The following is a 25,754-nucleotide window of genomic DNA, read 5'->3' as shown; positions in this document are numbered from 1 at the left end:
GGAAGGTATCCTGCCCATGCCAGGGGGCTGGAACTAAATGTTCTTTAAGGTCCTTTCCAATCTGAACCATGATATGATTCCATGACACCTGGCCATGCCAGGGACCAGCAGCAGCCTAGCTGCAGCAGCTCAGAACTCAGCAGGGGCAAATTTATCCAGAGATACTCTCTGCTAATATGTCTGTCTTCTTCTGATCCCAGAGATGGCTCATACCACCCTCAGTGCACAAACCCTCATAGCAGGAGTACCCATCTAAACACAGATCACAGTGCAAGCTGAATACTGCTTTAAGGGCACTGTAGGTAAAGCAATGCAAATGCCTCGCACTTCTAAATACTCCTGCAATAACTCAAGACAAACAAACAAAAAAAAATCAACATATTAGATAAAGTTTCAAGGTATTTTTTTGTTCCTCTTTTTATAAAATCAGAAGGCTATGAAGAGCTACAGACAAAACATGAACAAAACACATCCAAATTCCAGAACATATGGCTTATCAGAGTTTAGAAATAAGTATCTTTTTAAGATGTCTGTTCTCTGCAGAGCTTTCATACTGTGTTAGAAGAAATAGGGAAGACAAAAAGTAAATATGTTAGTCAATTATTTAAGGGAACACCCAAAATAGCTACTAAGGGAGACAGCCTCATGAAACCCACATCTGGCTTTCACAGGTCCTTGAGAAATGATTCACAAAGGGCTTGGGTCAGCCTGCAGCACAGGCTCAGGACTGGTACCCATCACCACACCGCAGGCAGACACTTCCCAGATTAGCAGATGGGCACAGCAGGGTCTGGTACAGGACAGCAGGAAGCTCCGACAGACAGATTGCCAGTGCAGAACTTCATAGAGGGAATGGTGAAGGTCGAGCATCAAAAATGTAACCTTTTGGTTTTCCACAGAGCATGTTTTTCTCTTAAAGTTCCCACTCAGCAGTTATTCATTACCAGTTTCCTCCTGTTAGAGAAATTACTTGGTTGGCATGGCAACATATTCCCACCACGAATTTCTATCCCTCTGCCTACTTTCAGTTCCCAAGGACTCAGAGCTTCACTGATCCCTCTTCACCCTTTCATGCCATTGCTGCCTATAAAATACTCCTTCACATGGGCTTTTATTTGAATTGCATCTGGCACCCATAGGTGTGCACAGTCATTGTGTTCTGTGGCAATGACATTATGCAGAGGAGCTGTAGTTCAGGACTTAATTACTCAGTTACTCAATGTAAACAGCAACTCCTAAGCACACCAGAGAAATGGTCAAGGCTTAGTTACTGACCTACATCATTCATCTTTTAGATGGTAAAAGATATTTTCCCTTACTTTAAAATGAGTGAGGCAAATTCATCTAATGTTATTATGGAACTTTGAAACAGAAAGTTAGCTTAACAGAGATGCACTCCAACTACATTTGCTGATGTAATTTGTACTAATCACTAACTGATGGATAATGACAAAAACATTTATCTTTTTAGAGATTATATGGTTTTAGAAATCATTTGAGTGAAGGCAAGGAATCTATTAAAAATCAGGTGCATAAACAACAATAAACCCTCTCATACGCACTTCATCCCAGCATTTGATACAAATAAAATTAGTCCATAAAGAATATTTAAAGTTCACTACCTCACAAAAACTTTCCTCACTGTAGATGTACTGTGTATTAGCTTAACAGCAGGGTTTAAACAAAACTAAGAACAAGCATCATGTCAGTAATGTATAACCTAACATGGTAATACTTTACTCTGCATGAGAATGCAAGGACATTTAATTCAATTGATTTATTCCAATTATTTTAATGACTGTTAAAGACTTCTAGAGATTATGGTAGCAGTTTTTATAGATTTAAGGCTCCTGCATGGTACACCGTGGCCCCAAGCCAGTGCCATGAGTAACAGAACTCCTTCAGTTCTCAAAAGCCAAGCAGATACTGAATATTAAGCATTCAGCAAAGAATGTAAGTATCATTCAAAAAAAAGTCCACATCATGCTTTCCACTGTAGACCAGATATTTCATACTCTGCATGTGTGATCTGGATTTACTTTATCAGGTTGGACATTAGGACAAACTTCTTCACTGAAACTGATTAAGCACTGGGACAGGACCCCCAGGGAAGTGGTGGAGTCACCATCCCTGGAACTGTCCACGAACAAGTGAACGTGGCACCTTGAGAAATGGTTTAGCGCACTGGATTTGATCATGGAGTTCTTTTCCAACCTTGATGACTCATGATACTTTGAGTACCATTTTTTTTCTTTTCAGCTTGGGGCTTGCAGACAAACTTGCAAATACCAATTCAACAGAAGCTGCAAGTGTCTCACCATAATCCATTTAAAGCTACCAAATTTCTAGAGCAGGCAGTTATTTTATTGTTTAGCCTTTAAGAAATACTTGTTCTTCTTTCTGACAACAGTAAGGTCACAATCTACACAGTAATATTGTTACGAAACTCAAGGCGACCTCTTTTTAGACTAGAAGTATTTATGGAATTTTTATGTAAGAATAAATTAATATTTGAGTATTTAATACTAACAACTTAACACACTTATTTTATGTTAAACTCTTTATCCCATCAATACAATGAATGGTTATTCAGTAAAAAACATTAAGCGCATTTCAAGTAATTCAGTCTAAATCCATTCATGAAAACTAATATGTACAGCAACACAGGAAAGAAACTCAAGCTTCAATAAACCAAACTATAAACTGTTTTCCAAGACCAGACATAAGTAATACTTACCCTTTCACTCTATATTTTTTAGCTTATTCCGTTCAGAAGCCAACGAGACTGTTTTGGCTTCTACTCTTTTTTTCTATTCGATTTTATAAGTTTTCTATAATGAAAATCAATAATGTTTCTGTGCCATGTTTGCACAGCATGTTTTGATCTGCAGATCACATAGAACTGTGGATGCTGCAGATCTAACATTTTTATTAGTCCATACCTACACCTTAACTTGGATCTGTAAAATAACCAGAATTTAGAGAGGAAAAACTCTTAAAGGTATTTCAGTTTTTTCCTTTTGCTTTTCCTACCTTAGAGCACATCTCTGCACTGGCACAACCTCAGAAGAGTTAACAGTGGACAGGAGCTTCCAAACAGCTGTTCTGCCATATAAATCATAGCCCAGACCACTACTACTTCCACAGGGGACTTTTTTTTTGTGACAGCTGTCAAAAACATTACTACTTTTTACTCAACAACAGAACAACATATTAGTATAAAAGCCCTAAGTACTCTATTAAACGTTAGGTTTATAGTACCATGAAGTTATCACAGAGCATTGTTCCACAATACACAGTAGCTGAAGGAATAAAAACTGAAGTCTTTTTTTTCTCAACATCATAGCTTCTGCCCTCCCCAGACACCTCACCATATGGACTCCCCAGAAATCCACAATTCTGTTCTACTATAAGTAATGGGAAAATAAATCAAGAGTCTGTCACAGGAAATGCTCTCATTGCCACCACCATTTACACCACTACATCTCAAGCTCCTACTGCAGTCTCAGGATGGCAGTAGGAAGGTGCAAGACAGGGTTTACAGGTCAAAACCTACACCACAGCCTCTGGTTATCAGGAGAATCTCCACAGAGCACAAAGTGAAAACTTGCAATACTAAACATCAAACCCTAACTCTAACCCTAACCTTCTGCTCATGTGGTCCCTGCAGAACGACAGGTACAGGTAGGTGTACCAGGGCACTGTTGCTGAATGCTTGCTTTTTGCCTGTGCTTTCTGGAGGTACACGGTAACAGCTGCCACTGTACGCGTAAAAAGAACCCCTCTTGAGGTTCACTGTGATCACTCCTGCATTCTTGTAAAATCCTATACAGACAAAAACAAAATGACCACAGTGTGGAAAAAAGAACAAGTGGAGCTGTGGTAATCAGTGGGTACCATGACCTCTAAGCAATGGAGTTTTAGAGGAGAGTGAAGAAAGAATGGTACTAACACTCACCCAGTCCAGGTCAATCTAGACTCTCAACTAGAGGAGTGTAGAAGTTGTCAGGGAACTAAGTGGGATCTCAAGGGAGATACCTCTAAAAGGGTTGAACAGCACAGGAGTACTGGAAGGTCTTTAAGGAGATCAAAGTACAACACTAGTACATGTAACCACTCAGAAAAGCAAGAAGCATTAGAACACCAGTTTGGGAGACATAAAACACATGAAGGAGCTCCAGTACAAAAAGGCAGTATAGCAGGAGGAGAAAGAAAAGGATGAGTACACAAATATCACACAGGAACACATGGGTGGTGTTGGTAAACCAAAGCCCATCTAGAGTTTAGACTTGATGGGAATATCAAAGGCAACAAGAACTTCTACCACTACATCAGCAATACAAGGAAAATCTGGGTTCATGGCTGAAACAGGGAACAGCTTGCTGATATCCTTGCAGCACCTTCCTCAACTATGTGTGAAAGGTGCTAGAAATTGGCAAAAAGAAAGCAGAAAATGTTGTGGGAAGGCACCCATGACATCAAAAACATAATCAAGCCTAACTGTAACCCAGACAGGAGAGGGTGATGCTGCTGTCTTCCAAGGACAAACTGATATGACTGCTACAGAATTTTCAGTATCTCCCTCACTGCAATGGCATACGCTCCACAGAGAGCATCACAGAGGAAGATCAAAGTCAGTGTCTCGGCATCAGTACCAATCTCAATGTATCCTCCTACAATGAAAGCAGGAAACAAGGTACAAACATCAACAGAGACAAAGGAGGCAGGGTGCATGTGACATCTGTGTGGTTGGTGTTCCCTCCAGGCACCGGGGGAATGGAGGCAATTTGGAGGAGACAGGGCTGAGTGGGCTAATCTAACATAATCCTTTCCATGAACAAGCCTTGCCTGGGAAGATCACCTGTCCTCCCTCCACTGTATCCTCAGAACCTCTTCTCCTCTTCCTTGTTCCCTGCCCACCCCAATGAGCTGGGTCTTACCATACTTGTCTGCTTAGACTCCATCCTTGGGCAATGGGAAGCATGAGCAGCTGCCTGTGCTGGCAGGGGAGGACAAACACCACCTTTGGTGGTGGTTGCTACTGGCTTTTTCCTGCAGTTCCTAGGGTTGTCTGTTATGTTTAAGTGATGGAAACAAGCAATAACAACATCTGTAAAAGGATGTCTGAAAGCAGATGCTCCTCTAAATAACAGTTTATTAAATACTCATCCTCGCAATGTGAAACAGGGTGGGGGTGGGAAGAGGAGGACAGTGAGGAGATTGTGAAGGGAATTTAAAAACGACAAAACAAAACAAAAACCTAAAACAAACAAACAAAAGAATTTCAAGAAAACAGAAACCTTACAGTAATTTATGTAAGGACTCCACAGGGAGAAATAATGAAAAAAGCCAAATATGCTAAAAAATATATACAGCTCTTTCAGTACTTCCCCAGCAGGATACAGAACAAAAGTAAAATATACATCAAAAACAGTATTTATAAGACAACCTCCAACAGAAAAGCTAACAGAACATCAATGAACAAGAGAAAAGTAGAAGTAATCCTTTCTTATACTGAACAGCAAGGATTAAAATCATTTTGGCACCTTCATAACATAATGGCATTTGCCTCATGACGCTGAAGTGCTCATGATACTGTAAATTATTGAGTTATATTGGCTTATGCTTATTTTTCTTAGGCTAGCCAGTATATAATAAAAATATAGTAACAATGCACACTTACACAATACTTCTCACTTCAAGAGTCCTTGAAGAAATTGAGTATAGCAATTACTGAACTAAGAGCCAGGAAGAGAGAAGATTTCACTTTACCAAAGTCAAAACAAAAGGAAAGGACAAGAGCCCAGTCACTTCCATCTCATTTCTATTTTGAACATACCAATGTGCTCTGGTGAGCAAAATATATACTGTCATAATGAACTGACTACTCTAATGAGCATTATAAAAAAAAAAAAAAAATCCATTAAACTCATCTGTGAGTAGAACAAAAGGAAACCTAATGACTAACTTTTCTCCCAGCTAAATAACTTAAAGATTTTGTGAGTAACAATTATTTCACAGAGATGTTTCAATGGAAAACATTTTTAATCAAGAGCTCTGGACCACAAAAGTTAGCATGCATCACCAGGCCTGCACTAGCCATGCACATATATAATCATAGACGGAGCTAAACAAGAGGTAATTCAAGGTAGCTTTCTTTTAAGGAAAGTGAAATTACCTAATTCACCTTCCTCAGTTTTTCCATATGAACAGAGGGGTTATGTATACTTGTAACCTACTGAATTTCACTGCCACTGCAGCCTAAATTAAATTTCAGATGCCAAATCAGGTGAGTTACCAGACAAGAAGAATAACTGCTTTTCATATGTCAGTAATAGTTTCATACATGAAGTCTAAAATACTCCTTGCTGTATGTTTGAATTCAAGTGCACTGTAACATGAAAAAACACAAAACTGTGATGAGTTTCAAGGCAGAGGTGCAACAGGATTTTAGAATACAGTGCTGTATACCATATATGTATATATGCTCTGAGCTCCTAGACTACAGTGTTAATACCCTTCTGGCATAATGCATAAAAATCTGTCCCGCATTCGTTCCTCAATTAGGATTGCAAGCTCAATCACAATTACAGCTAAACTGTCAATACTGGATTCCCCAAAGAGAAGGAAATGGAGCGCACATGAATGTCATGGGAACTTGGGTTATCAGGGGGAGTTTCATAATTGTAGATATTTGGATGGCTAAAATGTTTCTTGAGATTTTTTTTTAAACCATTTTCAATGACTTCTCTAGTGCAGTAATGGAAATGTTGACCTTTCACATCTTGAACAGGAATTTATTTTCAACACAAAATGTAGATTTTGGAATTCACAGTAACCACAGATATACAGCTTGTATAAATCATGCTTGTTTTTCTTTATGCCCAGTTTCTCAGCTGAATAAATCTTCCAGGAGGCTCCCATCATAAGCTCTAGTAGCAGAGCAAGCTAAGGGGTCATACGTCATCAAAAAAGCAGACTGGCTTGAAGGTGAGCTCACAAAATAGTTGACTGGGGATAGAAGGCAATCAAACTATAATCTTGCAATGAACTTTAGCACTATGCTCCAATCAAAGGGTCAACTTTTCTTCTCCCAAAGGCAACATTATTTTTCTAATCCATATAAGCATGTAAAACATACCAATTTTTGTATCTAACATGATAAATTCCGTAACTGTGCTTTTGCTATGGAACTGTAGCAATATTAAGCAATGTTACTTTCTGGGTAACATCCCACATTCTCTATGAAACTTCCTCCAACCTTAGCAAATAAAGAATTATCCTTCTCCTCTACCAGTTAGTTCTTCCTAAAAATCTAAATTTCTTGTAATTTAAACCACCTTATTGCTGCCCTTCTGTTACTACAGGCACAGGAAATCTCTTGAGCCTGGCACTGTTGGCTAAATTCACTGTCTGGAGCAGAGATCTTCCTCTGCTTCACTCCTTTATATTTGCTGCTGAATTCCTAATAAGCACAGACACTAATATCTGAAGAATACCATTAGAAGACTGTCTAAATTTCTGATTAATTAAACCTAGATACCCTGGGACCACCCTTTATCAGTACAACACCTCACACAATTAAGTTTCACCCACAAGTGAAAATCCCCCTGTTCCTACCATACATACAACAAACAATGCCAGACAGAATAAGGAGCACATTCTGTGCTGTGCTCTGTAACAGTCAACTTAGCTGCCTAGGAAAGGAAAGCAATGGCAGACAGCGGACAGTAAATTAACTCTCAGAGGATTTGGGATACTTCACTTAGCGTGAATTTCAGACAGCATCATACATCTTACCACCCCACCTGCATTTTTAGTCTGCAGTCTTGGTTAACTTGGCAAAGAGACTGCCTGGCAAGTGTGCTGAGCTGGTTAAGCCATCATTTCCTGTTGGTCTTAAATCTATTACCTTTCTATTGCATTTTTGGGTCTGATCCCCGGAGAGAAAAAACAAATGAAAAAAACAAATAAGGAAACCACACCTACATCCATGACAAACCCCTTGGTTCCCTACACATGAGCTGACTTTGAAAGGAATAAGAAACATGAACCATTGAAAAGATTCAATGTTTGATAAAGCAGCAGTGCAGAGACATGTCAGAAGTGGGCAGCTGGGGTCCCAGAAGTAGTAAAAATGTCTCAGGATGTAGTTCTAAATACAGGTCACCAGCTGTAATCAAAAGCAGCACCCACAATCTTTTTCCCACTCTCCTCATCTCCATATAATAGAGGATAATCCATGACTTCACATGCAAGTATGATTTGCAGGACCTACACAACCCTTCCCTCTCTCCCTTTGGGTAAGGTTTTCTTGGACCAGTGATCAGTTGACCCTACACTCCCCAGTGTCATTGAGTCACTGGCAATGGATTGAGCAAGAATGCCAGGATGATAGCAAAGATGCAGGAGTTGGCTACCTTTTTTCTTCCTGCAAGCTTCCACTCAAAACAGCACCCGCAGTGCTTGTGAGCTTGTGATGCTTGATTTGACCTAATTAATCCAACTGACATAAATCCTTCTGGGATGTGACTTGCACCCTTCTGGGCTGCAAGCACAACCTTCAGCTGTGCTCAGGAAATACAGTATATCCCCTTAAGTACATCTCACAGGGCTTTGCATCCTGCCCTGTATGTTGGGTCCTTACAGCATCTGGAGTCAGATCTTGACCTCTTTCTGAAGACTGTTCTAGATTTATGGCACTGTAAAGCAACCAATGAATTGTACCAGCTGTGATTCTAGCACTTCATAATTCCTTAAGTGATGCCAATTGCAAGCCGAAAAAAACCAACAGAAAGCAAGAAGGGTTTTCTTTGCAGAAGAAATCAATACATGTGCACTGTCCTTACACAACTTGTTTCCCCAAATCAGTCATGCTAAACATTAAGTAATTCAGAAAAAAAAATAAGTAAATGAATGAAGCAGAAACTCACAACTGAGAATAGCAAATATCAGTAGTGCTCTTTCTTCTACTAATAAAAAGAACGTGCCCAAGCTGAATCACTGCAAAAGAGTTCTTCATACAGTCATGGAGTATATTATCAACTGACTGTGAATAGGTATTTTTGGAAATCTTTAAAAATAAGATATTTATGTCAGTATTACCCAGGCTGAGGTAAAACATGTTTATGTATATAACAACATAAGGATGGAAGGCATTCTTCAAATATGAGACAAGAGGATAATTTGGTTTGCTATGAAAGACACAGAACAGTATTAGCTTATTAAAGGGTTTTGTCATTTTTATAATTTCCTTTCATAATTCAGTAATGATAAGTGATTTGAATGAAGACAGATCAAGAAGAATTAGGAGGAGACTTCAGAGTAAGATATATAATCCTCCAGTGATGATTTGAGAAAAAAAAATATAGGCAAAAGAATCGATGAGACTGCAGATCTGGAAACAAAAAGACTGATGAAAATTAGCAGTTCATCATTCTCTGTATTTTAAGACTGATTGTGGAATATAAGTCCCACATTTATATCCCCTTTTAACAACAGCTCACAGCCCAACTCAGCAAATACTTGAAAAGTGGAACTGAACACTAAAATTTACCAATTTTTAGAAACTGGGCCACATTCTGCAACGACTAGAAGGATTTTCAAACTCCACACTGAAGCCAGTCAACACTATTCATCCAACTTCTTAATAGTAGCCACCAGTTAATAAATTCTCCACCCAGTCTCTATTACCAATACATTAATCCAGGTTCCACATATTTTCACAGTAAGAAGTATTACTTCCAAAATAGTTTTTGGCACAGATAAAAATGAAATTTTTTTTTTTTCCTGCTGAAGTACCCCACCTTCAGCCTCATGGGGAGGGACCACCTTCATGTCCTTTTTTGAAGCTGGTAACTGAGAAAGATTTTACTGCAGCCCAAAAGATCTAAAGTTGTAGGTCACTGGAGGATATTAAATGATAAGCAAATTCATATCTCTAAAAGTAATTTTGCCAATTTATTAGCAATGCTAGCTCCTGTTCCACAGTAGGGGAGATAATAATGAAGCCTTGTTAAAGGGTGATGTGATATCTTTTATGCAATGTCTTTTTTTCATTTGTGATAAAGTCATTAAAGCAGCACTGTGTCTTCCTGAAGCCTCAAACAATAGACTGCATTAAATCTCCTGTGCAAAATTAAGGACAGTAGCTCACTGGAAAAATAAGCATGTGTTCTTACTAATGCTGATGGCCTTCTTAAAAGCATTAAACTACTCTAAATCGGCAACAATAAAATAATACAGAACTGTTTTAACTTTTTCCAAAGCAAAGAGAAAATCCATTTTCTTTGTAAATACCTCTTTGTTCTAAATCTGACTAGTAACCTCTATCTCATAAGGCATGTCTTCCATGTCTTCCTTATGCACTGTCTAAATCCTGTTCTCCCACAATGATCCACCTTCAACTCAGTGTCTTAAATCTGGGTTGGTAAAGGTTTGTCTTCACTACACCAAGAGGCTGCAGTTCCAGTGTCCTGCTCACCTCCAGTCACAGACTCCAAGGATCCAGTGCATGGGGCACAGCTGAAATCTCAGCTCTAATTTCCCTTCAGAGAACTGGGCTGCTTTGCAGCTGGGAGTACTTCACACAGTTTCATTCTCCCACGGCTACCCTAAAATCTCAGCTGGACTACACTTTCTTTGCTTATTCCTTCTGCAGTATTGCATTTTAAATTCACCTTCACTTGCTCTAGGTAAGTATCACTTGTGCAGTATAAGGGCTGGGACTACTATTTAAGAAAACTACCTAAAAACTGTTCAGACCAGGTATCAGACCAGGTTTAGATGGAGCAACCAAATACAGCAAAAGACACAGAGGAATCATGAAACGAAGCAAAACATGTAACACAAAAATTAAAATATCTTAGAGCTCATGCACAAATGGTAGAGAATAACCTTGTGTTATACTTAATCTCTTCTGCAAAACACTGAAGTCTCCAAATTAAAACAAGAAACAAGGGAATATAATGGATTGATTGTCTAGCTTGCTATCCAAATACAGCAAGAACTGCTAGAATCTGCTCTGTCCTGGTTCTCATCTACACCATGCATGCATGACTTCTACTACCACCATACATAGTCAAGAGACAACCTGGTGAAGACCAAGTTTCCCAGAGCAGGACAGGGAAGATGAATTTTTTATTAATGCACATGGTGCATTTTTTACCACAACTGTCACAAAAAGTAAGTGAAAAGGTAACTCAAGGTTAAAAGCTGGTGTTATTTTTTCCCAACTGTACTTTCATTTTGGTGCTCTAGGTGGGTATGTTCCTTCTGAGTTTTTTTTTACTTCCATGCTGTCCAGTAATTGGAATGATCAATTTTCACTTTACCAAGAATTCTAAGCCAGGGGTTTTCTACTTCTTTAGTAAATAGGTCAAGGGGAGGACCAGTTGGGTGTGCAACACAGTCCTAAACTCATAAATGTCCAGACAACACCCAAACTCCCCCAGCAAGGTCCCATGGGTGAATCCCACCTTGGAGGCCACGAATCACAAGGTAGAGTTATCTGAGGCACAACTACAGAGTTGTGCAAAACATTTTCTGGATGACATATTCATGCGTCCTGCAGAAAAGCATTCAACATTCCTACAAGGAACAGCATATATCCTTAAAAATTCTTTAAAATTAACACTATGTTTATTTGAAATATGGGCTCACACTTTAACAGGAGACAACTCAAAGTGGTCCTGCAGCACTTTTAAGACAATAGCACCCTAAAGCCTCATGGGCAATGCAGGACAGCTCAGTGTTCTCTAGTCTGATAGAGCAATGCTCACCATCCTAGTCAGGGGCCACTGGTGCTCCAGACGCTGTTGGTTTCACTCCTCCACAACTGATATTGCCTTCATGATTCTCCAATCACAGATTAAACCTTTTTTACATAACCCTTAACCCACGTCTCACTTTTGCCCTTGCAAACCTAGAGCCAACAGCTGATACCAAGCCAGAACAGCAAAAAACCCAAATGTCTTCCCCTCTGGGTTTTTAAGAGTTTGTCTGGTGTTCAGCTCCTACGTGATGAAGCTTTTGCCATTATGCTCAGAAGACTCAAAACGCCATCTTAGTTCCCAAAGTTTTAAGTAGAAGTCACATTCCCTGCACACACATATGCTGTAATAGAGGTGCAACTCTAGGCACTTTGGGCGCTATAACAACACAGACAGACACCACAATTTCAAACTCCTACTACTTAGATCACACTTCAGTTCCCACTCCATGCTTCCCAGTTACGATATTCATCTTCCCAAAGAGATCCACATGCTGATTTTGGTAATCACAACCTTCAAACACTTGTCCCTGTTATGTATACCGCATCTACATATTCAAAGCATACCTCCAAAGTATATGCCAAACATCTGTTTCAACCAGTTCTCTTCAGATTATAAGGTGTTTGCTGGACAACTGCCATCCTAATGGCCAGCTCCTCTGTTAGTGAACTGGAGAATTCATTCTGTATTTATTGATTGTTCCCTAATGAAGAATCATAAAGGTGCCAGAGACTCTTGACCAGACACTACTTAATTAGTACTAAAGTGCATAAAGTTCCAAATCAAACAAGCTCTTTGTATAATGGCTCAGTCACTGGGGGAAAAAGTGACATCATTTTCTGTTTATACAGAAGTCCATAAAATTTTATTTAAAAACTCTAAGGAAATTAAAAAATTATATAGATTATTCATTTCCTTCCAGTTCCTAAAACACCAAGTAGGTACTCCAGAAACAACTCATGCTTTGCAAAAGGAAATACTCTTCATAAAGGACACAGCAATACGTATCATGCACAGAATTTATTTTATATTGAACAAAGGCAAATTCCAATGGAACCTTTGTCTTCTGAACACTAGATAGAAATGTCTTTGTTACACACAAAGACATGCAAAGCATCCAAAAGGTACTAAAAATGAACAGATCTGTCTTTTCATCATTGTGGCTCACACAACAGTTCAATTTTTACATTCCCACAAATTACATTATATTGGAGTATCTTCTGAGGGTACTTGCTCTCAAGAAGGCAGTGGTGAGCAAGAACTCAATTAAATGCCAACCTTTTTCTTCCTCTCAAACTTAAAGCCTCAAAAATACCCTAAATAACTGGTATTTCCTTGCAAGTATTTCAAATTAAGTCATCCTGAAAGTTAATTCCCTCTTTTCCATATCATTCCAATTCTCAATTAAATAACTGAGAAAATAGCAGAAAGGGAAAAAGCCAAGTAACAGAATTAGACAAAAGCCCAGCCTTACAAGGTAATAGCATTGCTGCTTCTATTAGGCTGCTTTTGAAGACATATGTCTTTAGATTACTAAAGTGGCTTGGATTCTTTGGAATAACATATCATGTACACAAGGAAACAAAGTTTCATGATAACAAGAAATAAAATACATTAAAATAGATCCCCTGGCTGTAATCTACGATCATTGATACCACATATGCAAGAAAATACCCTCCCATCTTCCTAAAAGCTATCACTCCAACACCAAGTTCTGTAAAAAAACTCAAAATCCAATTCATGATCTGTACTGCATCCAGCAGCTGACGTGATACCAGCTTTAGTCCTCTTATCTTAATGATAAACAAGTGCATTTCACCAGAGAGAAAGAGCAGGTTTCCACAAACAGAAAATGGAGTAGGACGAGGATAAAAAGGATTAAACAATTGCAGTAAGGCAAATATCCCCAGAAGGCAGAATAGCAAACATACATACATACATACTTATATGGACTTCCCAGACATATGGTTTCCTTTACTGAAATCTATTCATTTTCCTTTTTTTTTAAATTAAACTGCACCTATTTTTAATAGGTGTAAAATTACACCAACAGCATCTTAGCTATTCCAGATGATTCCAGTAAGTCTTCTGCAGAGTTTTGTTCTGTGTTTCAGCAGATCAGGTTAGATGTTCACCAGTACAAGGTCCAAGAAAATATGCTCCAGAACAGTGGAAATAAAGAAAAACACAGAAAAGAAAATGGGAGGGACAGCTAACCACAGAGAAACTGGGGAAGGGTTACCAGAGTGAGGTCACACAAACCTCTGCTTACCCCTTGCTCAGATTCCAGCAGCTCTGTTTTGACTCTGACTGCCGGCATCCCATCAAGCATTAACATTCTGTTCTCAAAGGCGCTGATCTCCTAAGGCAAAAAAGGACAAGGTTAATAAAAAATTATGAAAAAAACCACTTGTTTCAATTCACTGGTTTAAGTTCTATGATACTGTAGAAGTATGTTTCTTTCCACGGAAATAAAGTTAATGAGGAGGATGTAATAATAATTTCAAGGAATAGCTGCCAAGGTACTACTTCTGCTAAAACAGTAAATCATACTTTCAGTCATCCTTAAAAGATAACAAAGTCCTTGTAAGCAACAAGGAAAAATCATCTCCAATTACTATTTTGTAATTTGAAATTAATTACACAGGTACACATATATTAATTCCTTGTTTTAGAACTGAAAAGAAAGCAGTAGTGTCAAACAGTTTGAAGGTTTCGGCAGTATGCTTAGGTATAGTTGATTTCAGTCAAAACACTTGTACTTCTGGTAGAGAAAGCTTATATGGAGAGAAGTTACAGTGAAGGCCTGTACCCATACACATTACAAATTAAAATACAATTGCTCAAATCTCTTATCGTCTTATAAAGTTATCAGCATTTGCAAATTAAAATCTCCACACACCTCTGAAACAATAAAAATTATCTCTGGGAGAGATAAAAAAGCAAGTTAAAAACATGCACTGTCCATGTAGTTATGGACACTATATGCTGAGAGCTTCAAGCTGAAGAAGAATTTGCAAACTGTGCTTCCCTGAATCAACATTTCCGCTGTTACTGGAACAGTTTATGAGGACAGTCCTCTTGTGCCTTCAAATCAAAAGTACCACAACCTGAACCAATTTTCTACTCCAGACAAGGCTCAAGGCTGGTGTTTGAAAATAAGTGCCTTCAGCTGCCATTTAGTCTGGACAACATGAAGAGAAAAAAAAAAAAAACATTTTATCCTTCAAGCTAGAATGTGAGCTTACAAATCCAGACACCTTGTTCAGTGCTACAGAAATGTGGAAACATCACACCCATTTTCCACATAATGTAACCGGAGCACACTTCACTTACAAGTAACCCGTTCACAGTCAGTTATTAACCTACAGCCCTGTCTGGAAGGCTCTAGACTGGAAACTCACCTCTGCTGTGGTACCTTGTAGTCCTCTAACTGGTTTTCCCTGTATTTCACAGGCAGCAGATCCATTCAGCACTGCGTGGTGCCATTATTCATAAGTAATGCATTCATAGCCCCGTTTCTTATCATGCTTGCCTCAGTCGAAGTTTAAGGAAAATGGTCTATCAGAACAGAGCTTCCAAATTACGTTTTAAAAACTTAAACTACTTTAAACATTTTCTTTTTTCCAACCAATACACCTCATCCCAGGACCTCCACTTTCCAGGCTATAAATACTGCAGAAACTGTTTATTTTTTATACACTTCTTTATTGTAATTTAAAGAACATGTTGAAAAGGGAAACTGATATGCCCAACATGCTACCAAAAGCAGAGCAAATGACCTGCTTAAAATCCGTGTCACCCTCACTTTAAGTCCTGTGTATTTTAGCACCCAAAGTTGTGGCTACTTACTACAGGACAGGAAGCAGCTTGATGGTGAAGTAGATAAGCAAGTGCAATCTCAGTTTCTTACCTTTAAAAGTAGATTCAGATCATTCACAAGAAGCCCTAAATGCTTAGAATTATAAAATTTCAGATTGAACAAGTAATTTTCAGCAGGACACCTCTGCAATCAGATATACAAGAATGGAAACCAGTCAAGCTATTGAGATGTCTCACACCATGCTATGCTACTGCTGTACACCTACTGTACTTTTAAAGCTTGACACAACGGGAAGAGGAAGAAAGACAAGTTCTTCCTATGTTTGCTGAGCAAATTATTTTCCTCACCTTGATGTGCATTCAGTGTTTGAGACATGAGGTGGAAAAAACACAGGAAGAGCCTCTGATGCCACAAAGAAGCTGGATGAAATTCTGCCTGGCTTTACATCTTTCCTCCCAACAAGGCCACTGCATTGTTTACTTATTAGCAGCAGATCTCAGGTGCCACTGAGCCACATCAGTCTGGATGTGGTTTGAGGTGGAGAAAGAGCAGAAGCCAGCATGGCATTCCTGGCTCCCCCAGTGCCTATTTTGCAATCTGAGAGGTCCCTCTGCTTTCTTGATTTATAGGCAGCACAGTTGTATTTTACAGCAAGATCAGGAATACACCATCATCAAACATCCCTTAGGCTGTTTAGCTCATAGACAAAGAAGGATGAGCTGATGCTGCACCGTGTCCCTGAGGAAGTTTTACCCGCCTGAGCAAAGGGATGACGCTGGCTTACACAGGAGGCACAGGCAGAAGGAGGGGGGAAGACAAAGTGCCACGGAGGAAAGGCAGGTTTAATGAACTGTTAGAATCTGATTAGAGGCTAATGTCCCTTTTAGTGCTTTGTACCAATTTACAGCTGATATACTTGAACCATTTTTCCCCACTGGCTGTGATAAACTCATTAGTTTTAAAAATGCAAGCTAAACAGAGCCTTTGAAGTTTAAAACTGATAAATCATGAAAACCTGACTAGTTCATGTACCATTTAACACATTTACATTTAACTAAATTTTCATCGTGTTTGCTTCTCCTTTTGTTCTCAAAAATCTTATTTCTTAAAAGCAGCCTTTTGAATGCTGGTCTGAAGAGCAAATACTCTGGCTGCAAACAGCTTTGCCTTTTGGGTAATTTATAATTCACAGGAGCAATAATCACAGGAGTAAATTATTTCCAAACTACTTGATCTCTTCTGCATTTATAACTTGAAGTACGTTGTGTGACACATCCTGAGAGGCCACTGCCGAGTAGATCCAGTCTGTGTGTGATCACAGAGAAGACACATTCAGCCCAAAGTCACCCAGAGAGCTGATCCTGCCAAACAGCACTCTCCTGCCATAACCAGTGCTTGCACTACAGTATGTTCGAAGCCATGCAGCAAACCAGGTATAATTGCTGAGGCTTGCATAGAGTGGGCTGTCACCTAAGGCAAAGGGGCTTGAGTTACTCCCACTGGGGCTGGGATATGAATTGAGCTCTTCCAGGAGCCTCCAAGGTCAGGCAAGCAGATGGAGTATCCACACCAGAGTGAGGCCAAGCTGCTCCAGCACCCACATTAACTGATGACACTCATGAGACTCACCAGCAGAGATGGGTGATGTGATGTATTGAGTCAATGCATTATTCAGGCAACCCCATTTTCTTCATTAACTGTGGTAGCTAACTTCCAGCCCCCAGAATTGCTCAGGTGAAAGGTACCTTAATTCATGTGACAGTCCTTCCTTTTGCAGTCTCCCACCTCAACCCTCCTGGTGGATTCCTTTACCACCTTCGTAAAACACACAGCAGATGTAGGTCCTAAGCTGGGCAGACAATGAAGCCAAACACTGCGTGACCTTACCAAAACATCTGTTCTCTTGGATAAGTAACTCATCCTAACAGAGATAATGCTCTCTTTTCTCAGTGCCATCCGCTGGAGCCTGCCACTAATCACTTTTGGACACTTATTCCCTTGAAATATTAATTAAAAACACAAATTATACACAGATCCATATGGGAAACTGCTACTAGAGCAGTTCTTACACAAGACACATACGCTTCCAAGCTTACAAGCTCTTTTGAGAAGCTGTAGCAGTCAGCTGATAACCAGACTCTCCCCACTCCTAAAAGGACTACATTTTCTGCACAGCACCTCTATAACCATCACTTGTATATTCTTCATGAGGATGGCTTTCTGCTGTAATTTTTAATTAAATTATCTTTTGCTACTTCAGCAGAAGGAAAAAAAACCCCAATCCTGTTATCTCATCCTGATACGAACCCTCTCAGAACCCTGTAGTGTTTATTTAATTATGAATTACACTATTATGACATTTGCCTTCCACAAGAAGTGCTAAGGTTTTGTAGGCAAGTTTTTCATTTGGCCAAGCCATATATTTTGAGAATCAGACTGCAAATTCTTAACAGTCAGAGATGATCTTATGCCACAACTCACCTCCTGTTCTGAGACACCACAAAGACACCCCTAAACACCCTTTATAATTTCTTCTGAGCATAAGATGACTGAAACCAGATATCCCCACCCCACATCACAGTTGTCTCTCTCACCCTCCAAGATTTTCACATCTAGCTGCACAGTACTAAAGCTTTACCCCTCAGACAGGCCCTACCCCAGGCAACCCCAGAAAGCAAGCAGTGAGCTCAGGCTTCAGAGCACCCAGAACTCAGCCATCACATTTCCTGCACGGATTGACAAACATTTACATTCCTATGAAAGAAAGCCTCCTCGTCTTGTTTCACTCCTGAACACAAAAGTGATAGAGAGGCAAGGCAGATGATTGATGCTTGCTACTGCTGCCACTAATGAGAGGCTTAGTCTCACTGAAGAGCTGCACACAGAGACACTGATGCTTCTGCTTTTTTCCATGGTGACCTAAAAGGTTCAGCTGACAATTCAGTCTTTAAAAATTCTTGTGGGCTTGACCTTCATCATCTACCATATGCCCACCCAAGCCACTGCTGCATTCCTCCTCTCCCTCAATAGAACAAGGGAAGAACAGAATAAAGAAAAGCTTAGGAAATGAGATAAAGACAAGAAAAACACTTATGGGGTACTGACACAAGCAAAATGGACTTGATTTGGGGAAAATTAATTTATTGCCAATTAATGGTGAGAAACAAAGACTAAAACTAAGCACCTCCATCCCCAGCTTCTTCTGCCTAGGCCCACTTCATTCCAAATCTTTCTTTATTTTTCTGTACAAACTTAACTTCTAACATGACACATTCTGATTTTGAGAAATGAAGTATCAGTTGGGGGAAGAGCAGTCACAAATTCAGTACAGTTTCAAGCTTAAGGGAGTACATTTGAACAGCTAAGAGCCATGAACAACCTTCAGGCAGTCCTTCTCACCCAAAGCTAGGACACAAACTTCCCCTGCCTCATCTTCTAGTTCTTTTTACACAAGTTTTATGTACCTGTAATAATTTCTTAATTCATCATTATATTCTTGGGGTAATTTTTGTTATAACAATGTTCTTGATAGTTATAAACACAGGGTTTTAAGTCTTGCTTTTTTACACAGACATCTTAGAAACATCACTGAACTAACCATGAAGTAACCTATGTAAGTTATATGCCTTATAAATAAGATTACCTTGTGGATTTTTCCAAATACGTATACCCAACTTTGGATTATTCTCTTTTCTTATATCACTATACAGAAGTTATTCATCAGTCAAAGCAAGAGTCAGCATAACACATCAAGAGAAAAATCTGAAGTGATCCACTTGAGGTAAAGTAGAACCTTTTAAAGGTATTATTAGGCAAGTTCTCCAAAACATGACATTGTCTTTTCTCCTAGTTTCAAGGGATAATAGAAGATTGAAGGATCACCATTTTTATCGAATGTAACAATCTTCATAGGGAGCAAAAGCCAAAAAAACCTGTCAACTCAGTTTTCTGAAGGCATTTATACACCATACAAGATCAGTTATTCATTTAAATGCAGTTCTCTCTATGATGAAACACACCAGCTAAAGAAAGTACACTGATGTGGCAAGAAGAGAATCACTTAACTGGGAGTTCTGCCAGGGAACTGGGGGTAACAGCCCATGACTTGCCATAAGATCATCATATGCAATTATATCCAGAGCTGTGTGAAATGTTCATAATGAAAGCAGAGATTCTGGTAGTTCTGTATTTTACTCCAAACTTGAATTTTCAGTCAAATTCACCAGAAAACTATAGTTTACCTTTACTGATGCTTCAAGGAAAGCGAAAAAACTTTGTGTGAAAAAAGTGAAGTAAAGCCTTAGACTTCTTACTGTTTTCATATGGAACTGGGTGGGGTTGATTCTAGTTCATTTCAATTCAAAATTAAATTTCTTTGGTGAGAAGAGACACAAACATTCCACTGCATGGTATTCAGTGAGCAGGGAGGCATCACAGCTCTAAGCTTTTTAGGACGGCTTCTGAGTGTGGTCTCTTATTACAATTATGCCTGACAGGTAGAGCCCAGACCTCAATAGCACCTGTGACTTGATGCTGTCAGTGCCTGAGGCACATGCAGGGGTCAGCCATCAGCTCATGCTCCCCAGCTCAGATCCTTGCTAGAACTACCAGACCATGTCCGGCTGTATCCCACTCGTACCAGTAAAAAGATGTGCACATGCAACACAAGTTTCTCAAATTCCAGGTCCATTGCCTAGATCTCTTGAAAAAATACTACTAATTTTGAAAACAGCAGACTTGCAAAATTATGAAGTACTCAAATACCTAAGGATGTAGCTGTGTTGTAATTTGCAACATATTTTTACAGATCTGTCTCCAGGAAAAGACTTCATGTTGAGACAATATTCAGTAAAGATAACAGAGATCGCAAATTTTGCTGCTAAAATCTTTTTTATTAGCTTGGGTTTAAGCTAGTTTTAGAACAGAACTGAAGAGATGTGGTCAGCTTCCAGGTGACAGAGGATCATCAAATGCATTGGCAACTGGAGGCCAATCTGCTACTTCTCAAACTCGACAGGCAACTCTGTCAGCTTTGATGGCTTAAAATACTTTTACATCAGCTCTGCTGTCCTGCCAGTTCTAGTGCTTCTACAAAGAATTATGGATCCTTCCTATGGCACAGAATTTAGACACAACAGGTTACAACCAACAGTACTTACACCAAAGCCTCACATTTATCAACATTAACTTCATTGTTTTCCTCCTAATACAACATTCACAGAATATTTTATTTTTGTGAATATCAGTGGATTCAGGAAGTATCTGTGGATTTTCTTAACCTTACACTTAAAAGTCCCACAAAATGAAAAGAGCCCAACCTCTCAGTCAAAAAGAGAGCAGGAAAAGAGCCATCATTTAGGAGTGACACATATTTAAGAAAGGGTACATGTGCAGAAAGCATGTACTACATTTATCTTTACACTAGAATTATTTTAAAATACATCTTTTCAGAACACTTGATAAGTAACAGTAAAATAAACTCCTGATAGTTTCTCCTTTGGGTTTTTGAAGTGCAGACAAGTAGGAAAGACTACCATCAAGCTAAAACTCATTACATTTTCCCAAAAAACCCAACAAAAACAACAACAAAAAAACTCTCTAGTAATTGATTTAGATTGCCACTTCTCCTTGACCACTATTATAAGACAAGTGTTTTTAAAAAACTCTTGTTCAATTTCCAAACCAGTGTTCTAGTATGTCAACTGTCCTCGAGACTGGAGAAGAATTTTAAAAAGCGTTTGAAGATTAATAAGGCTTGTAATTAAAAACAAATCTCACCACCTGGAAAAAAAAAAAATTGTAACAGGAAACATGGAAGATTTTTTCTAGTATTACAGCAACCAAATTTGCACATATTACTTACGGGTTACCTTAACTGTTGTCTAAATTGTGACTATTTTGTACTTGCTGAGCAAATGAATATTAAATGGCATTGCCCAGGAGTTTGCCAGCAGATACACAGTGACTACAATTTTACTCTGAATCCTGACTGTACCTTCTCTGGTCAGAAAATTAACTGCTGAAAGCACAGGGAGCTGGCTGGCACAGCTCCCCCACCTTCCACTTTGCAAAATGTGCTTCCATAAAAACAGATACAAGGACTCTGTGTGCTGGAGAATAGAAGGAATATTTAGCCTGTAGCAGTAGCCACAGTTTAGTCAAAAATTTGTGCATGAGGTGGTACGAGGCAGGCCAAACATTGTTGCTATTTGCCAAGAAGAGAGGATGCTCTCTACAGGATCTGCTTGGCACCATCATTCCATGCAGTCCAAAGGGACCATCACCTCAAAGCAACAGCACCTTCATCTCTACAACTGCAAAGCTCCAGAGGGAGCAGTGAAACAACTGGGTAAGCAGTTTCATAGGCCTGGGCATCAACACTTGCTTCAGAAATTACACTGCCATTTGTGTTTCAAAGAAAATAAACACACTACCAATAATACTGTCTGTCCCACTGCTGCATGGGTTCATACCCAACCCTTCAGATCACCAACAAAACTGCTGCTCCTCCAGGTGCCATGTTCACTCCCCTAAAATAAAACATGGCAATAGACTGATGGTCAGAGCCAAAATCTGGCTTCTTATAAACCACAGACATTATTAACTGTGTCCTCTGAATGAGAGCAATGTAAGCTTATGCCAACATTAAATATGCCTAGTGCCTTCTAGGAGCTGAACCACAGAAATGTTAGGCAACTGACACTGCTTCTGTACAGCAGGTAAGTAAGGGTAATTCCTTGTTTCTCGCTGATCTGGGAGCTCCAAGACAGAGGCAGAATAAAAAGGGAAACAAGGAAAAGCCAGATTTTGTAACAACTAAAATTTAGGAACTTCAGCTAAGATTTATTTTTATATCAGATTTACTTTGTTTATATGCAATTTTTAATAACTTCTAGAGTTTTTTACTATTAAAGACAGAGCAGGACATGACACCCATAAGAGATCAACTTGTTCCCAGAAGTTAGTGGCTCATTTCCAACTCAGCCTGCCATGCTGCCTATGACAGGAACAGCAGCCTTGAGGTTGAGGAGGAGGAGGAGGACACCTTGTGTGCAGTCGCACCTTCCAACAGCAGGTATGGTAGGACACAGTGCGAAGCACACAGAGGTTCACACAGAGCCTCAGGAACCATCTGTCACAGTTCATGTACAAAGTCACAGATACCACAGGCAGTAAGTGGTGACACCAAGTGCTCTTTCAATGGCAACTTCCAGCTGCCAGTTAGAGCTGTGACCACAGTCTCAGCCTCAGAAGCACAATCAGCTAGCAAAGCATATATAAAGCTCATTTGATTCAAGGACAGGCCAAAATAACACAGGATTAATTAAACAAAACTGAATGATTGCACACTCAGATGAAAAAGTCAGACTACATGCCAGAAACTGAGCATTACACCATGACCTTTCTCCACACCTTAAAGCATGTGGAGGAACAGCAACTGTACATGCTTCTCACCATGGAGCAAACTCACTGCTCATTCTGACATGTTTAAAGAGAGGGAGTATACTGTGATAAAACTCCCAAACTGCAAATATTTAACACCCTGTCCCAACCCAATCTCTGTTTTATTTAACAACAGCTTGAGGTTTCCTGCTCCTTGCATACTTCAGTGGAAACTCCTGAGAAAATATGAATATTAAAGCTGGTGAGTAGCACAAAGCTCAAAAAAAGGGAAAACAGTTTAAAAAAAGGGAACACTGGACTTCTGTTCATTTAGTGAATGAAATACAAAGCGCCTCAATTCATGACTAATAATTTTAAGTATCCACCAAATACTTTTTAAAATTGTATAAAATAACATTTTGCTCTCAGATTGGTTGCATCAAGCCAATACCCAACTACTCATGAAGTACTTTCTTACTCAAGACAGAATTATCAAAATGCTTATGTACAAAACTGCCAAATTAGATTCCACAAGCAATAAATCATAGTAGAATTAGGGCCCATTTTAAAGACAATTTAAATTAAGTGCTAAGAATTTCTAATTAACAAGTTTTAAATATCACCAACATGCGTTTCCCACAGATTCTAAAAGAAACTGTGATTCTTCAAACTCATTTACAAAACAAGTGGTCCGCACAAAATTACTGCAGATTATTGAAATAATGGCAAACATCAAGATTAAAGAATAGTTTAAGTGATTCTAGATAGACAGTGATAAAAATCTGGAAAACATAAGAAAGAGATCTACAAGTAGCACATATAGTAGTATACTGAGAGACACTTTGAACTTTCATTAAAACTTCTTTAAAAGGCAGAGATACCAAATTTGCTATATAAAGCAAATCAAACTCGCAGTTATATTAAATTAGAGGTTATAAACAAAATATATGGGTGTGTTTCTAGGCAAAAGACAAGCTAATGCATAATTCATTTATACCAAGTCATTTACAGCATGAAATATCATGGAAAAAACTAGGGGAACAATGAATACTATAGCAAAACTGTTTTTTTTCTTACAATCACAGGATAATTTAGTGGAAAAGCTTTTCAGGAGATCTCCAGTCCAACCTCCTACCCAAAGCAGGCGGTAACTGGAAACCATGGGATTTGCACTGGAAGCCATAACTTACACACAGAGAGAAGCTGGCCTCATGACAAGCCCGCTTGTCTGATGAGCTGGATATTGGCTGAAAAACAATTGGACTTTTCTATAGATTTGTTTACCAAGAGCTATCATCAAGCACAAAAATACAGATACAACCTCTGGCTATGCAAACTTGGAAGTGCTGCTGGGGCAATACCATCACTCACACAACAGCCTTGCTACATCCTTTCCCTAATCATTCATTATTGACTATTGAAAGCAGAAGCAGGTAAGGTAGATGCTCATTTGTTCTAACAGAAAACTCATTTATATTTTTATGTCTTTTCTATATGTATAATACACACCAAAAACATTGAAGTTAAATCAGCTCTAAACCATGACATTCTGGTCTCAAGAGCTCCAGAATGAATTTACATTCTTCTGCCAAGTACCTGGTACAGATCACTGCCAAAAAGCACCTTAAGCTAGGTAGGCCACCATCTGCTCTTATGCAGGATCTCTCCACCTGGCATTTACTGTAGAGCTAAATGAGATGGTCAGCACATGGCATATACAGCTTAGTATGGACTTCAAACAATAACTTAAGAACCCTCTCCCTTTGTTCCTCTCAGTGACTATTTGAACACTGAAAATGCAGTGATACAGCCTGCCCATGCGTACTACTGCTCCTGGCCAGCTGCACAACTGGTAAAAATCACAGCCAAACAACAGCACCTGGCAAAGCACCAGCACACTACAACCTATTGCTGTGCTCCCTGAAACACTGAGAACTATTACACCAAGCTATACAATAAAACTATTCATTTCTACCTGCTTTTGAACTGTACTTTACATCAGAGGTGCCCTTTGCAAAAGCATTTGTCAGAATCACGTGTGACTGCTAAATGTGCACCACTGGGTCTTTAAATCCTCATTAGTGTTGAAGCCAGAACACCTGATTATACATCGCACAGCAGGAAGATCAAACGAAGTGTTGTTATTTGTATCACCCTTTCATCTTGTATCAACCTAGCATCACACTCCCTTTAAAAATGTATAGTGACCTTACCCATGTCAAGGCTTTCAAGAAATAATGCACTGAAATAATTGGTTGCTTGGCACTATACATAGCCTTTAGAGCATGTGTCAAGCCCCAGGTCATACTGATATATTTAACATTTCTCATTAAGACATAAAAAGAAATTGTGCCTGTATAAATCACATATTTATTCCCAACACGTGGCTTAGTTACACTGTGTAAAATGATGGAAACGATTTCCTGTCCACATTAGCTATGTCTCACATAGACTAGAATGCTTTTATTAGATTTACTTTGCACCACAAGAGCTGGATGGGTTAAGCTGCTCATATTTTTAAACAACAATATCTGTTTAGACATAGAGTGTTATGTGTACTGAATCTTTCTGAAGATACCCAAACCTCTAACATTAATAATATGACAAACTACCCCCATCATTATTCTGGTTGCTGAAATTCAATAAACATTACTAAAATATCTCACCACTAAAATCACAGCCACAGTCATTTCAAGAGCAGTGTTTATCAGACACTGAATGATGCTGGACACAAATCTGGTGAGTGATTCCCTTGATCAATGTAGCTGATTCATGAG

General features: G+C 39.1%; 1 protein-coding gene across 10 annotated transcripts in view; it reads right to left on the bottom strand.

Moving 5' to 3' along the window:
- Positions 1–25,754, bottom strand: part of KLF12 (KLF transcription factor 12) — a 227,315-nt gene that overhangs the window by 122,761 nt on the left and 78,800 nt on the right. For all 10 annotated transcript variants that reach the window (XM_077781368.1, XM_021548069.3, XM_021548073.2 and 7 more), the window contains one exon: positions 14,044–14,133. In XM_077781368.1, the coding sequence (XP_077637494.1) occupies positions 14,044–14,109 (66 nt within the window). In that variant the 5' untranslated portion in view covers positions 14,110–14,133. The remainder of the gene's footprint in view (positions 1–14,043; positions 14,134–25,754) is intronic.

The sequence above is a fragment of the Lonchura striata genome, chromosome 2 (genome assembly GCF_046129695.1).
Source record: "Lonchura striata isolate bLonStr1 chromosome 2, bLonStr1.mat, whole genome shotgun sequence".
In the NCBI taxonomy this organism is placed as follows: Eukaryota; Metazoa; Chordata; class Aves; order Passeriformes; family Estrildidae; genus Lonchura; species Lonchura striata.
The sequence above is the reverse complement of the archived record's forward strand: the minus strand, read 5'-3'. Positions and strand labels throughout refer to the sequence as shown.